General features: G+C 37.1%; 1 protein-coding gene across 2 annotated transcripts in view; it reads right to left on the minus strand.

The window, feature by feature from the left end:
• ETFA (electron transfer flavoprotein subunit alpha) overlaps positions 1–17,341 on the minus strand; it is an 82,535-nt gene that overhangs the window by 56,265 nt on the left and 8,929 nt on the right. Inside the window, exons 2-6 of one of the 2 annotated variants that reach the window (XM_084239975.1) lie at positions 7,061–7,207; positions 4,745–4,826; positions 4,275–4,357; positions 1,315–1,414; positions 232–342 (exon numbers count right to left, since the gene is read on the minus strand). In XM_084239975.1, the coding sequence (XP_084096101.1) occupies positions 232–342; positions 1,315–1,414; positions 4,275–4,357; positions 4,745–4,826; positions 7,061–7,207 (523 nt within the window). The remainder of the gene's footprint in view (positions 1–231; positions 343–1,314; positions 1,415–4,274; positions 4,358–4,744; positions 4,827–7,060; positions 7,208–17,341) is intronic. The other variant, XM_084239976.1, reaches the window with a different exon arrangement.

Below are 17,341 nucleotides of genomic sequence, written 5' to 3' on the forward strand. Positions count from 1 at the left end.
CAACTATTTGACCTACCCAAGCAACTATGCTAATACCAAAATATATATATATGAAAAAGAAATGCTATGAACATATCATATTTTTGTATAAGCTTGAGAATATCATTTAGATTGAGGTTCTCAAATACTATACATTTGAAATCTAACTAGAGGCTCTCTTATTCTAATATAATATGTGAACTAAAAAAAGAAACAAAATTAAGCAAACACAAACTCCGAATTAATACTCACCTTTTTCTGAGCTGGCACTACCACCACTTGTTGCTGCAGCTTCAAAAGATGTTCCTCGGACAGAAAACACCTTAACTTTCTCATCACACTTCACTGTACATAAAGCATTTCCTGAAATACATGATTTAAAAAAAAATTCAAGAAAGACAATAAATTCCTTGAGTTCCAGAATTTACTTCGCAAAGACAAAGAAGAAATAACTGTAGACCTTATTTTCTTCCTCTACTAACTATAGGAAACAAAAGTAAGACTGAAGACACAAATCAATGAATATTTGTATAACCCTGGATGTCTTTAAAAATAGGACAGGCACTGACCGACCTGGAAGTAAGAAACTAGAATAGGTACATTCTTCCAAGAAGGAATATAAACAAAAGTTTTCTCTACAAAACAAAACAAGCAGTAACATAGTAACAAGAGCTGCAACAATTTAAGAATGAAGCTGCTATGTGTGTGACAAGAAGACAGTAAGTGAAAACATGATAGGCACAAAGAAAAAGAAATGCGGTGTGCCAAGATCTTAGAGTCTCTCATTTTTATGGATTAACAATCACATTAAGAGTGACCTAAATTCTGGCCAACTATTTCCCTCAAAGACTATGAAAGATGAAAGGTCTGACTACTATATTGAAACACAACATGAGCCAGCAAGAAGAAAGCATTCACGGCCTTCTCCAGACCCACCAGCGACCAGCATACCTAACAAAACATCAATCAACTACAGAGACAGTGAAGTGAACCTCTTAATGCAGATGGAATAAGAGAAGCAAAGAAGATCAGGAATACTATTTTTTAAAAATAGAAAGTTTTATTTTTCCAGGTACGATATATATACATTAAATAATGAATCTGATTTTCATTGATCACTGGAAAAATCTCACTCTATAAACTAAATGAACAAGCAGTAAACTACTGTGTCCTGGATCTTAAAGGGAGAAAATCATGTCTTTGGGTAGCAGCAATGCTAAGACCAAGACTTTTCTCAGAAATCTTTAAGATGGAACATTTAAAGCAACAGTATGACTTTTTAAGAATTTTACTACAATGTATTATGTAGATTAATCATTTTCCTTGGCTAATCACCTGCATAAATAGTTCTCACAAATGTGTCAGGTGACTTGATTGCAATGATGTCAGAAATTGGGGCAACATCAAGTTTGGCTGCTATTCTCGGCAAAAGGTTCTAAAAGCAAAAGAAGAAAATGGTTATAAACTATGAGCAATAATGTCACCTAAATGTACATTACATAGAAATGTCAATTCCAATATTTTACATTTCACATCCATCTTTAGACACATCACATCTTCAAGCACAACTATCTGAATAGCCTTTGGGATTAAGAGTCTACCATTACTCTAACTATGAGTTTTATGAGTTTTACAGTAATAAATCACCTTAATTCAAGAGGCTGAATCATATTTGTGTTAGCGAACATCACTAATAAACTGTGACAGTTGTTAATTACTGAATCTAAATAAATATTATCACAACAGAAATGGTGAATTTTACTCTGCTTTCTACAGTTTACTCTGTGGTATCTTCTGAACTTGGTACCCCTGAGTGGGCAAACTCTCCCTATGCAATATTCAAGTCCCTCTCCTCAATCCATCCCCAAATCCTTTTTTTCTAAGAATTTCCCCAGGATTATCCTCTAATTACCCTTTTATTTTTATTCTCCCACATATATGTACAATCAGCTACTTAATTGGCACTAGCATGTATTTTGTTTTAAAGTAATTGTTAATATACATATTATATGACCCTCAACCAAATTTATAAGCAACCCAGGGCAGATTTTTGTGACTTCTATTTCTCTTGTGTACTTACCCCTTATCTAATAAATGGCTATATACAGCTAACAAGTTTTGGTGCTAACAAGTTTTGACAACCTGAGTCTATTTCCCACTTGTGTTATTTTCAAGAGGAAAGATTTTCAAATTTTCAGTTGTTACCTACACTATATGTGTAGTACAGTTCAACCAAAACAGAAGAGCTACTAAAAAGTACGCAATTAGAAAAAAAATAAGATCACACAGAAAATAAAGGCTCTGAGAAAACAATTAAAATGTCATTAAGCACAATCCTAACTTGGTGAATTAGTTTAGAAAACACCTATTTATAAAACAAACCATATTTGTCAGTATTTAAAGTCAGCTTCAGTAAATGACTCTTTTCCTGAATCATATTCTTTAACTGTACAGGAAATATTAATAGAATATTCTTATCTGGCGGAGCAAACCATCCTATAAATTTTGTTATGTAGATTTTTTTATGTCTTTTATTTTAGAACTTTCTAAGGTGCTTGGCATTTATTCTCTTTCGTATTGTCATTATCCCTTGCTTTATTTTAATCATCTTGAAAATTATCTACTAGGTGCTTAAAGACACTTTTTTCCAGGTTTGATCTTTCATTTAAATTTACATTTGGGCCTCCCTGGTGGTGCAAGGGGTTAAGTGTCAGAACTATGAAGATATCCGCAGCAACCACAGCCTGAGTTTGATCTCTGGCCAGGGAGCTACCCACATGGCACAGCAGACCTCTCCTGTCTTGCCCGCTGCTCCCCTCAGTAGTGTATTTCAGTAGATCTGCCTGTTCTGCTCCCCACTGTCTCTGGTGAATCCTCTCTCTCTCTCTCACTCACACACACACACACACACACACACACACATACACACACCCCACACCAGCTGGCCTGCACCCCAGCTCTTGTATGCATAAATAAATAAATTTTTAAAAATAAATAAATAAACCTACATTTACATTATAGATTGAAAATGGAACCACTGCTAGTGATTCTATTAAGCTTAAAAGAAAGAAATTACTGGGCCTCCCCTGGTGGTGCAGCGGTTGAGTGTTGGGCTGCGAAGCTGCCCACAGCCTCTGCAGGGTCCCGCAAGGCACGCAGACCTCTCCTGCTGCGCCCAATGCTCCCCTCAGCATTGTATTTCTTCGTCAGTCTGCCTGTTCTGCTCCCCGCACTGGCTCTGGTGAATTCTCTCACCCTCCCACGCTTCTGACTGTACCCAGTGCTTGTATAAATAAATAAATAAATATTTAAAAAAAAGACAGAAAGAAATTATTAAGTTCAAACTGATGATTCAAAGAGTTAAAAATAAACCACAGCAAGTCTACACAGACTTGCTGAATACTACTCTAGAGTTTAAAAACATTTGTAAATGTATCATAATTTGAAAACTGAAACAAGCCTAAAAGAAAACGCATGTTATCTCCCTCAGAAGAGGTAATTTACAAAAGGACAGGGAGAATTTGGTATCTTGTTCTGCATGCTGTTTTTCTATATGCATCCTTTAAAAAGAGAATGTATTTATGTACAATTTAATTTATAATTGTTAAAAGAAACCATAACTGTAGCTTATTAAGAATGGGATAAAAGAAACAAGAGCTAGAAAGTAAGACAGACTGACAAATTCCTACTCTTAGGCTCCCTCTACATTCACCATGCTTAAAAAAAAATTCATGCAGACCACTCCCCTCTGACAGCACATGCTGTCTTCAGACATATCACAACGCACATGATTGGATTACAGCTTTTTTTTTTCACCCGTGGGATGCCCCCAACCACACCACAGTTTCTAAGTAGGAAGAATTCGCCTTTTTACATACCCATCAGCCACCCCAAAAACCATCTTTTGAGATGGGCTAGTAGTACAAATGATATTCACACACACATACAAACACTCAAGGACAGACAGCTTAACAATGCTTTTAAAGAAAGAAAATTTTGAAAAAATAATTTTCTTTATGACAAAATGAGGTATTAGCTTTCCAATAAATTATGACAAAAATCTGTAAAGAACAGAACTCTTTCTGTTCTCTCTATAAGCAAATCTGAAAACCTAGGGATGACATTTTAACAGAAATTATAACAAAATCTTGAAAAAATAAATTTTAGCAAAATACCGCATTAATTCAGAAAGCCAGGATTAGCTATTTAAACAAAGTCTGCTTTATACTTTCAGCACAATGAAATCTAACCCTTCTGAATAATGGCATCAGATTCCACATTCTCAATCTTCTCACCTTTCCAAAAGCAGATGCTCCAGCACAGATGTGCGTGTAATTGAATTGCTTCTGAGTTTCCAAAATCAATGGCGTCAGTTCCTCTGAGAATTAAAACACATTTCATAAACACATTTCATAATAACTTCACATTCATGGGCCTCCCCGGTGGCACAGCGGTTGAGCGCTGGGTTGCGAAGCTGCCCGCAGCTTCGGTTCAATCCCCGGCTGCTCCCCGGCCACAGGAGGAGGGTCCCACATGGCGCGCAGACCTCTCCTGCCGCCTGCTGCTCCCCTCAGCAGTGTACTTCGGTCCTTCTGCCTGCTCTGCTCCCCGCTCTGGCTCTGGGGAATCCTCTCACCCTCCCACACTTCTGACTGTACCCAGTGCGTGTATAAATAAATAAATCTTTAAAAAAAAAAATAATAACTTCACATTCATATACTCAAGCATAATTTAGACATTACAGTTTCCCCCCAGAAAACCTTACCTGGAAGGAGGCCTTTGTACGCATCATGCTGAGCCACCAGAACTTTTGCTACACCCGCTACTTTGCAGAGATCTTGTGCCACCTATGATTAGAAGTGTTTTATCCATGGTAGAGAAAGATACAATTAGAGCCCCTACAATATCAACAGAGCATAAAATATTAATGGCCAACTACAAATATAATTCTTATTAGGAAAAAGGGCTATTCAGGAATACAAAATAGTCTTTAAAAATAGCTTATACCAATACTACAAATTAACCTTATATGGCCTATTATACAGAAGATTTTCAACAAAACTTCCACCTTGAAAAAGAAAAGCACTAACTGATAAACCAAAGTCAACATGTCTCTCTATTCAAATTTATTTGTAAATTGTATTCATAATTTTTGGCTTAGTGCAAATATAAGTTCATCACTTTTAAAAATGGTGAAATGAGGCAAGGGTTAGGTTCTCTTAATCTTATTCACAATAACAGAGTCAATAACAGAGTTTCAGACTTACAGTTTACTAGAGATTAAAAAAACAAAACAGGACTTAACCACAACTGATTCACAGGACACAGTGCTTTATTTGGCAATATTAATTTCTGTTGATATTAAAATTAGTGAACATGAGCAATAAAGTCTTATATAACAGTCCCTGGTCAACCACTGATCTCTGTCTATGTACATATACTTATCAATGATGAAGCAAAACATTTTTTATTTCAGTTCTTCATTCTCCCTATTTGGAATCAGGGTAGGGTTCTAGGAAAGTTTTTTGACCACTCAAATTTTCTGCACACACAGGCAATTAGAAATCCCCCTTTTAAATCTCTTTAATTATTGCTTGACTAGTTTCTGCTTTAGCAGAGACATGGCAATCATTAAGTTTTTCTGTCTTGTTTGACTCCATGCTGATTCACTGATGAGTAGACATAAAAGGCTGTGCTCTTGTCACCCCTCACTGAATAGTAAGGTTGCAACAACATTCACTGAAGAAAGGATGCAGTGCAAAATTCTCTCTGCTGAGCCAAGCATTCACCAGAGCAAGTACTATCAAAATGATTTCTTTTTATTGGCAAAGACTTCTGGCATTACACAGAAGAATCATTTGCAGCTTATGGATAAATAGCTACAGAAAACTGCAAAAAAAACTGTAATTTGTCTAAGCTATTTACAGAGTTTCTTTACACAAGTATTGGTTGTTTTTCTTTAAGATTAGAATGTCACATGATAGTAAGATTGTAACTAGAGAAGAAAATTTCTGCTTTGATTTTCCCATAGCAGTGTAAATACAATGCCATTTCAAATTATTTTTAAAGTACTATTAGAAAAAATTATTTAAAGTCACAATAAAATAAACCTGTAACTTGCATATCTGAAGGCAAGGCAAAAAAAAAAAGATATCGCAACCATATCACACACACTGCAGTTAATATCAACTACGTAAGATTCAATAATTGTTACCATGATTTATGTAAAGAGATCTATATAACCTAACAAACTCTAAAACTGCTAGAATACTTTATTTTTTACCCATGAATGATGAGCAGATGATAGAATATTTTGAGATACATAAGTGACATAGTATTCTGAAGCTGCAGTCTACCAAAACACTCTGCACTGATGCCATTTAATAAAAAACCAAACCCTCTAAAAAGAGTTTCTCTCCAGATTTCTTTCTGAGAGCCAAGCCCCCAAATACAGTCTTGGTAACTCCCAAATGGTGTGAGAAGCAATTGGTGGTTCAAGATATATAGGTTAATTGAAGCACAATATCAACTACACTACAGACCCAACAAACCAGGTTATAGCACCTTTCTAGGGGGTTCGTTTACAAAGTTGGCATTGTCTCATTTCAACAACAAAGCCAAGAACATCTTCTAGTACCAGCTATAGTTTGGAAAGTATAGTACTTACATTTGAATTTTTATACCAATTAAAAATTAGTACCAACATCCATGATACTCTCTGTCCAGACTTACCACTTTCAGGAATTAAAAGCAATTAGCAAGTATATTCATCAATACAAAAAAAGGGATCAGCTATTAACCTCTAAAGGAACTCAAATTCTATCATTCTATGGGTACCTGGTGGCACAAGGGAGCCAGTGGAACTAAATCAAAAATTCTACCTCATTTCAAAAGATAAAGTACCTAGTAAGCAAACCTTTTAGTTCCTTTTTCACATGTGGTAAAGGTTGTGACACCAGCCATTTAATGAGGATTAGAGCCCAGTTTGGGTTACAGTCCTCAGCATAATTCTCTGTCACCATCTTTCCCTGTCTCTTGATGGAAATTATATTTGCTTTGGATGACCTTAAAATTTTCTCACCTTGTCACATTTGGTTCCAGCTACCAGGCAGGACACTTCACCTCCAAGACGTTTGGCTGCAGTGATGGTATTTAATGTAATGGGCGCTAGGGCATCATTTGCATGCTCAGCTATTACCAATGTACTCTGAAATCGGAGCAATGAAGCCTAAAAAGAAAAAAACAGAAAATGAAATAAAATGCTGTTATACAAATAGATTTTTTTTACTTTAATCATTAAGCATATGTGCTTTAAAGAAAACTGTACACAATATTTAATTCCTTAAATACATTCATAAAATACTTGCTCAACAGCAAAAACTGGGCTATTTGTATCTATTATTCTATTACTAAGTTTTACCTGATAAAAATTAAAAATTCAAATGAATGTTCTGCTAGGAAAAATTAATCCTATCAAAACAACTTTCCCAGCAATTCATGTTTAATGATAAACTGTTGAATATAGCTAAATTTGAAATCTTTAGAACATCTATCAAACTACCACCAATTTAATATATTCAATTATAGTAATAGGACTAATAGAAATATTTGGTTATTCAGTTACTCAAGTTGTTTCCTATTGCTTTGGGCATAATGCATTTCAATACCAAAATAACTGATCACGTAAATCTGTCTTAAATATACACTACTTAACAATTTTGTTGGGGTGCCAAATTCAAAAAGGAAACTTATAGTTAGAAGCATGGAACCAACCCAAATCCACCCGTATCTCCTGTAGACTATCAAGAGACACCAATAGTTCACACTCACCTGCATAATTTCTTTTTTTTAAAAAAAAAAAAGATTTATTTATTTATGCATACAAGAACTGGGGTACAAGCCAGAGGTGTGGGGGGTGAGAGGATTCACCAGAGGCAGAGTGGGGAACAGAACAGGCAGACTGACTGAAATACACTGCTGAGGGGAGCAGCAGGGAGACAGGAGAGGTCTGCTACGCCATGTGGGTAGCTCCCTGGCTGGGGATCAAACAAACTCATGCTGCAGAGGCTGTAGATAGCTTCATAGGTTGCATCTTACCCCCTTGCGCCACTAGGGACACCCCACCTGGTATAATTTCAAGCATCACGAACACAAAGATGAATGAGAACGATCCCTGTGCTCAAAGATTTTGAGGAAAGGGGCCTCCCCAGTGGCGCAGTGGTTGAGCGCTGGGCTGCAAAGCTGGCTGCCCTCAGCCTCTGCAGCACCGGTTCAATCCCCGGCCACCAACGAGGGTCCCACAGGGCGCACAGACTTCTCCTGCCATGCCAGCTGCTCCGCTCAACAGTGTACTTCGTCAGTCTGCCTGTTCTGCTCCTGGCTCTGTCTCTGGTTAATTCTCTCACCTTCCCCCGCTTCTGACTGTACCCACTGCTTGTATAAATAAATAAATAAATCTTTAAAAAAAAAAAAAAGATTTTGAGGAAAATAAAATACATTCACATACAATTATGAGAGAACAGCTTTGCAATTAAGGAAAAGATTCAAAATGGTGGAGGCTGCTGATAATTAAGTTCAAAATCAAGAGGAAGAAAAAAAGGAAAGTTAGGGGAAAAGATGAGCAAAGGTTTTAACAAGCATGAGAGAAGAAAACATTAGAACTATCCTTGTGGAAACAGCAATGAGGAAAAAGATGCACTGAGAATTAAATGGCAAAATTGACTGTTACCAAATCAAGTATCTGTATATAATTTTACCTCTTTATAACAAAAAAATTTAACAATGAGGGGACATTGTTAAAGTTAGAACTCTTTATGCACAACTTAAAATTCTTTTTCTTATGGCAAATTCCTAAAAGTAGAAGTGTTGAGCATAAAAGTAGGCATATTTTCAAGGCTTTCAATACTGAGTGAAACAAACTGTTCTCCAAAAAAGTTGTAGCAATATACAATTCACAATTCTTGGGATAGAATGAAAGAAATTTAAAGGCAAATACCATGCCTGTTCATTTCTGTATCTTCAGAGTCAAATATAACCTGTGTTTTCCAGTGTACATCTGTAGAATTAATTACATGGTGCTTTTTCTTTTTTATTCAGAAGAGTACAATGTATGGTAAAGAACTTTGTAATTAGGACCCAATGTCATAATTTATTTTTAAAATCACATTTCACAAGAATTGCCATTAAGAAACTATTACCAATATATATCAAGCACCCTATTTTTTAGTATGTTTCACATATCATTTACCATAAAAATTATGAGATTTCCATTACCATTTGAGGAATAAATCCAAAATCTATGGCAGAAGGCCCATATTTGCTGTAAATTATATCTCTATCATAAGATTAATTGGTGGTTCTAGGGAATCATCAAGGTTTTTCAACTTTCATGGGGGGTTGTATATTCTTTTAAAAAGAAAGTTCAGTGGGCCACCCTGGTAGGGCAAAGGGTTAAGACACAACCTATGAAGCCATCTGCAGCCACTGCAGCATGAGTTCAATCCCCAGCCAGGGAGCTACCCACATGGCACAGCAGATCTCTCCTGACTTGCCCGCTGCTCCCCTCAGCAGTGTATTTCAGTCAATCCATCTGTTCTGTTTCCCATTCTGTCTCTGTTGAATCCTCTCTCACACACCCCCACCTCTGGCTTGTATCCCAGGTCTTGTATGCATAAACGAATACAAATCTTTAAAAAAAGAAAAAAATTCCAAAACACAATTAATGTAATCCAACACAGACAAAAAGAAAAATAAAAACCATATGAGCATATCAATAAATGCTGAGAAAGCATTCGACAAAGTTGAACATCCGTTTATGATAAAAGCCCTCAAAATCCTCGGATAGAAGGAACATGGAACACAGCTTAACATAATAAGGCCATATATGACAAGCCCATAGCCAGTATCATTCTCAACAGTGAAAAGCTGAAAGCCTTTCCCTTAAGATCTGAAACAAGACAAGGATGTCCATTCTCACCACTGCTTTTCAATATAGTACTAGAAGTACTAGCCAGAGCAATAAGTCAAGAAAAAGACATACAATCCCGGGGTTCAAGCTATACTACAAAGCCATAATAATTAAAACTCCATGGTACTGGAACAAAAACAGACACACAGACCAATGGAATCAAATAGAAAACCCAGAAATAAACCCGCATATTGATGAGCAAGTAATCTTTGATAAAGGAGCAAAAAATACACAATGGAACAAAGACAGTTTGTTCAATAAATGGTGCTGGGAAAACAGGACTGCTACATCCAAAAGAATAAGCTACACTACTACCTCACACCATGCACAGAAAACAACTCAAAATGGATCAAAGAATTAGACATAAGACCTGAAACCATAAAATATATAGAAGGAAATATAGCAAAACATGACATGCACCTCAGTAACATCTTTAAAGACACATCACCCAACGCAGTGATAGTGAAGGCAAAGATAAACAGCTGGGACTACATCAAATTAAAGAGCTTCTGTACAGGAAAAGAGACATTAACCAAAACAAAAAGACACCCCACTGACTGGGAGAAAAATTTTTCACCCATACAACTGATAACAAAGAACTCACATGACTGAACAAAAATAAAGTAAGCAATCCAGTCAAAAAACAGGCAGAAGAACTTAAAAGTCACTTCTCCAAAGAGGAAATGCAAATGGCCAATGGGTATATGAAAAAATGTTCAATATCCCTCATAATCACAGATATGCAAATTAAAACTACAATGAGATACCACCTTACACCAGTAAGAATGGCACATATTAAAAAGAAAAAAAATAGCAACTACAGATGTTGGCAAGGATGTGGTGAAAAGGGAACTCTCTTACACTGCTGGTGCGAGTGCAAACTGGTCCAGTCACTGTGGAAAGCTGTATGGAGGTTCCTCAATCTACTAAAACTGGAGCTACTATATGACCTGGTAGTTCCACTTCTAAGAATCTACCCAAAGGACCAAAAACATTAATTCAAAAGAATACATGCATCCCAGGTCTCCCCTGGTGGCGCAGAGGTTGAGCGCTGGGTTGCGAAGATTCCTGTAGCCTCTGCAGCGCCGGTTCGATCCCCGGCCACCGGGCGAGCGTCCCACATGGCACACAGACCTCTCCTGCAGCCCACTGCTCCCCTCAGCAGTGTATTTCATCAGTCTGCCTGTTCTGTTCCCTGCTCTGGCTCTGGTGAATTCTCTCACCCTCCCGTGCTTCTGACTGTACCCAGTGCTTGTATAAATAAATAAATAAATAAATCTTTAAAAAAAGAAAAAGAATACATGCATCCCTATGTTTACAGCAGCACTGTTTATAATAGGTAAGACTTGGAATCAACCCAAATGCCCAAATATAGATGATTGGATCAAGAAGATGTGGTACATATACACAATGGAATACTATTCAGCAATCAGAAAAAAATAAACTCATGCCATTTGCAGCAACATGAATGGAGCCTGAAGGAATTATGCTCAGTGAAAAAGTCAGAAGGAAAAAGAAAAATACTGGATGGGTTCACTTATATGAGGAATATAGGGGATGAAGGAAAAAATAATAACAACAAGAAAGCAAAACAAAAATAAACAGACAACAATAAATCCAAATCATTCTGCAAGGGAAGGGGAGAGGGATCAAAATGAGGGCGGGAAGAGCACAAGAGACTATGGTGATGGTGCACGGCTGGACTGATGGTGGGAATTCCATGGGGACTACACCTGAGAAAAGCAAGCAAATATCACAAAATAAATAAATAAATGGATTTAAAAAATAAAATGGGGGGGGGTCAAAATTAGATTTATAAGCAAAAAAAACAAAAATATATTTAAAACCCATTAAGGGCCTCCCTGGTGGCACAGGCGGTTGAGCGCAGCGCTGTGAAGCTGTCTGCAGCCTCTGCAGCTCCGGTTCGATCCCCGCCGGCCTCGGAGCAACCCACATGGCAAGCAGACCTCTCCTGTCTTGCCCGCTGCTCTCCTCAGCAGTGTATTTCATCAATCTGCCTGTTCTGTTCCCCACTCTGTCCCTGATGAGTCCTCTCACACTCCTGCACCTCTGGCCTATACTCCAGCTCTTGTATAAATAAATCTTTAAAAATATTAAAAATAAATAAATAAAACCCATTCAGCCCATCTATCTGATCTTCACTAAGTAAGCACTACAAACATCACAAAGACACTGTACATTACTTTATCAATTGACTCCTTTATAGCTTTTCAATACTAAGCTTCCTTCTAACTCAATGTTCTATCTTCTAGTTCTGAGATGCCACCTGAAGAGAAGCTTCAGGATCTAAATATGGTTTTGTGGCTTGTTACACAGTAATAGTTGTGAGCAGACTATTGCAGGAAAAAGTCTGTGACTATTAAAGTGTTATTCCTCAATCTAGAACCCAGTTTCCTCATCTGTAAACTGAGGGAGATGAACTAAATCAGAGGTTTTCAAGACTGCTCCATAGAAGGCAGCTCAGGAACCACCATGTAACATAAAGTAGAAATCAGGTAAGTAGGGCTGTCAAGAGCTTTGTTTTAACCAAAGTAATATTTACAGAGCAGTGCACGCAGTTCTTACGAAAAGGTTACTACATATAACACTCCTAAGCACTGCATGATATAGGTACTGTTGTTACTTCAACTTTACACATGAGGAAACTGCTGCTAAGTAGCTACACAGCTAGGAAGCAGAAAAATCGGAAAGTCCAGAATTTAGGTTTTTAATTATCAGATCATATCAAAAGAAGCATCATTTTTAGCTGTTTCATAGATGGATCATTCCTGTAAAATTTCACCTAGCAAACACTCTCCTGCTTTAAAATAAAAACAGCACTGGTCAGAAACAAACAAAAATACTGCCAAAGTTCTCTCTTCCGGCTGTAAAAAGTCTATAGCCCTAAAATCCTATTTTAAAAAAGAGTGCTAGGTAATGCCACTAAAGATTCAAAGTGTACAGGTCAATCCCCCCCCCAAATTTTTTAATAATGTTTCAAATTTCTTTTATATTTTTGCCAATTTCAGGGCCTGCTTTGTGAGGGGGTAAAAAGGTGAGGTTCTTCAACATTTAAAGATAATTATTGACATACTGACTGAATAAGCAACTATCCAGAAAGAAATCTTCATCTCTCCAAAATTAAAATTAAAATTAATGCCAACTGATGCCACCATAAATTCTTGGTCATTAACCTATCTAGGTCCTGGCACTGTTACTATGACTTCCCTGCTAGCACTCTCAGTCTCCATAACTATCTCAAATACCCTCTTCTGATGTTTCTCAAACTGCCAAAATAGCCTACGCCCTACACTCAAAAGGGAGCCTCACTTCCCACTTCACAATGAAAACTGAAGCTACCAAAAAGGATCTTCCTAATATCCTAATATCCTTCCCCTGCTCTAACACAATGGAAGCTGCTGTAGGTCCTTCCTCCTGGATCTGATCCCTTCCTCTGGGCTCTAGAGTTCATCTTGTCAAATGTACTCAGAATTCTTTCTATATTCTCATCTCAGCAATAACACAGTTGAGGGTTTCCCAATTTCAAAGAATCCCAAAATTAAAAACCTACCATTCTAACTTTCTGTTCCTGCTCTCTAATTCTTCACCATCCATTCATGCCTCAATTACTTGCATTCTGGCTTTTGCCCTCACCAAAAGCTACTTTTCAGGATTTACCTTACTTTTTCTCTCAGCAATGTTTAAAATTATTTATTTTTTTTAAATTTTGACTTTGACTTTTTTAAAATTACTGAGTTTGTTAAAAATTTTGCCTTTTTGCTTCCATGATTTAACTTAAAAGGTACTACCTATCTTAAGAATGACATGGATGGAGGGAAGAGTGAGTGGACAGACAGAAGACAGATGATGGGCAAATAGATACATAAATAATGAAAACATCTCTTCCTTAAGTACTAAACTTATAAATAGGTTACATCTGCATATCCAACTGTTCAACACACTTGTCTCACCAATACTCTCTAACTCAGTAAACCCAAACCTTAACTCATCTTTCCCCCTATTCATCCGGTCCCTTCCCATACTGCTTCTCCAGAATTCTTCAGGGATGAACCACTCTCTCTAACAAGCTGCCCAGACCATGATCTGAGTCATACCTGAATTTCTTTCTCAACCTTCACATCCAATTAACCATGAAAGTCATAACAATTCTTCTTATACAGAGTACCTCCTAATTCACTGCTACTCTCCATCATCAATGCCATTCACTACCCAGCGTGAGCCACTATTCCTCTCCTATAATACTCCACTCTCCCAACCCAGCTTTTCTCTCTCCAATCTACTACTCTGTGTTTTCTCTATGACACAGATTTAATGTGTTATTCCCTATTAAAATCATGTCCTCATTCTCATCATTTTTATTCAACACAGTACTGGAAGGCTTAGCCAGAGCATTCAGATGAAGTAAAAAAAATAAAGGTAGCTAAATCAGAAAGGAAGAAAAACTATTTGCAGATGACATTACATTATATATAGAAAACCCTAAAGACCACATACACAAACACCTGCTAGAACAAATAAATATATTCTGTAAAGTTGCAGGATACAAAAGACACAAAAATCTGATACATTTCCATACTCTAATAACAAAACCATCGGAGAGAGAAAATAAAAAACCAATCCCATTTACAATTGCAAACTGTAAAATATATTGAAAAATACACATAAGGAATAAATTTAACCAAAGAGGTAAAAAACTTGTAAACTGAAAACAGTAAGATATTAATGAAAGAAATTAAAGGTACAGATAAGTGAATTGATATTCTTTATTCACAGATTAAAAAAATTAATATTGCTGAAATGTCCAAAAAACCCAAAGCAATCTACAGTCAATGCAATCCCTGTCAAATGCTAAACATTTTTCACAGAAATAGCGTAATCCTCAAAAGCCTATGGAATCACGAACATCCTCAGTCAAAGCAATCTTGGAAAAGAGTGGGAGGCATCACACTTCCTTATTTCAAACTATATCACAATATGTCTGTCATATATATGTCTACAGAGTAGTTAAAACAGCACAAAAAAACAGATACAGATCAATGAAAGAGAACAGAGCCTAGTAATAAACCTACACACGTATGGTCAACTGATTTACAAGAAAGAAATCAAGAATATTCACTGGGAGAAGGACAGTCTCTTCAATAAACGGTATTGGGAAAACATCAGATATTTACATGCAAAGGAATGAAGCAAGACTATCTTATAGCATATAAAAAATTAATTCAAAATGGATTAAAATCTTGAACCTAAGACCTAACAATTTTAAGGCTCATAAAAGAAAACAGAGGGAATAAGCTCCTTGACATCAGTCTTGGCAATGATTTTTTTAATTTGACACCAAAAGCAAATGCAACAAAAAGCAAGAACAAGAAGGACTACAGCAAACTAAAAACCTCTGCAAAGAAAATCATCCAAAACTGAAAAGTTAATCACCTGATGGGAGAATTATTTACAAATCATAGATGTGATAAGAGGTTAATACCTAAAATAGAAACACCACACACAATTCAATACCAAAATACAAACAATCCAATTTAAAAATGGACAGAGGATGTGAACAATTTTCCAAAGATCTATAAATGGCCAATATGTACATGAAAAGATGTGCAACATCACAGTCAGGGAAATGCAAATCAAAATCACAATGAAATGTTTCCTGACACCCATTAGAACAGTTATTATCAAAAATTTAAGAAATAACAAGTGGGGTGTTGCAGTTTTTTCCCCAGCATCTCTTCTACTGCCTTATTCCTTTGCCTCCCTCCCCCTCACTCTCAACCCCAGAGCCCTCATGATGTTTACCGATGTTCACTGATTTCTGGAAGGATTTTATGCTATGGAATCCTCTGCTTTGCAAATGTCCAATATTTGTTTTTATCAACTAATTTGCCTTATTTACACATAATTCTCTCAAACTCTATTTTGTTGAAAATGGCTGCAGTTCACCTCCTCTTATGACCAAAGAGTACACCACAATTTTCTAAAATATTTACACACACACGCACACACATATATATAGTTTTTACATCAGTGTTCATTTTGTACAATGTTTGATTTCTCCTCTCAGGTACAGTCCCTGTAGAATTCCCATCACCAAGTCACCCATGAAACATCACCATAGTCTCCTGTGCTCTTCCCATCAGTTTTAATCCCCCCCACACCTCCCTTGCTGCATGTTTCCGATTTATAGTTTCCTGCTAGTTTATTTTTTTTGACTAATCACTTATTTGGTTCCCCTATATTCCTCCTATAAGTGATATCATCAGGTATTTTTCTTACCTTCTGACTTATTTCACTGAGCACAATCCCTTCAAGCTCCATCCATGTTGCTGTGAATGGCATGAGTTTACCTTTTTTGATTGCTGAATAGTATTCTATTGGTATATATTCCACATCATCTTGATCCAGTCATCTGTTTGGGGGCATTTAGGTTGTTTCCATATCTTAACTATCGTAAATAGTGCTGCAATAAACATATGAATACAGGTTTCCTTTTGAATTAATGTTTTTGTGTCCTTTGGGTAGATTCCTAGGAGTGGAATTGCTGGGTCATATGGTAGCTCCTTTTTAATATATTTTTTAAAGATTTATTTATTTATACAAGCACTGGGTACAGTCGGAAGCGCAGGAGGGTGAGAGAATTCACCAGAGCCAGAGAGGGGAACAGAACAGGCAGACCGAAGAAGTACACTGCTGAGGGGAGCAGCGGGCGTGGCAGGAGAGGTCTGCGCACCATGTGGGACCCTTGCCAGTGGCCGGGGATCGAACCAGCACTGCAGAGGCTGCTGGCAGCTTCAAAGCCCAGCGCTCAACCGCTGAGCCACCGGGGAGGCCCCATTTTTAATATTTTGATGAACCTACACACAGCTTTCCATAGTGGCTGGACCAGTCTGTATACCCACTAGCAGTGGTGGGAATACTTTTTCTCCACATCCTCGCCAACATTTGTTGTTGCTAGTTTTTTTGATATGCCATTCTCACTGGTGTAAGATGGTATCTCATTGTGGTTTTCATTTGCATTTCCCTGATTATAAGTGATGTTGAGCATTTTTTCATATGCCTGTTGGCCATTTGCATTTCCTCTTTAGAAAGGTGTCCTTTTAGCTCTTTGCCCATTTCTTGACTGCATTGCCTGTTTTGTTTTTGTTGAATTGTGTGAGGCCTTTGTCGATCTTTGTGATCACTCCCTTATCAGCTGCATGGAATGTATGTATTTTCTCCCAATCAGGGGGTGTCTCTTTGTTCTGATTACTGTCTCTATTCCTGCACAAAAGCTTTTTAGCTGGATGTAATCCCAGTTGTTTGCCTTTTCCTTCAGCTCCTTTGCTTCAGGGGGTGAGTCTTTAAAGATATTTCTGAGATGTATTGTCATAGAGT

This window comes from Talpa europaea, assembly GCF_964194135.1.
Source record: "Talpa europaea genome assembly, chromosome: 8".
NCBI lineage: Eukaryota > Metazoa > Chordata > Mammalia > Eulipotyphla > Talpidae > Talpa > Talpa europaea.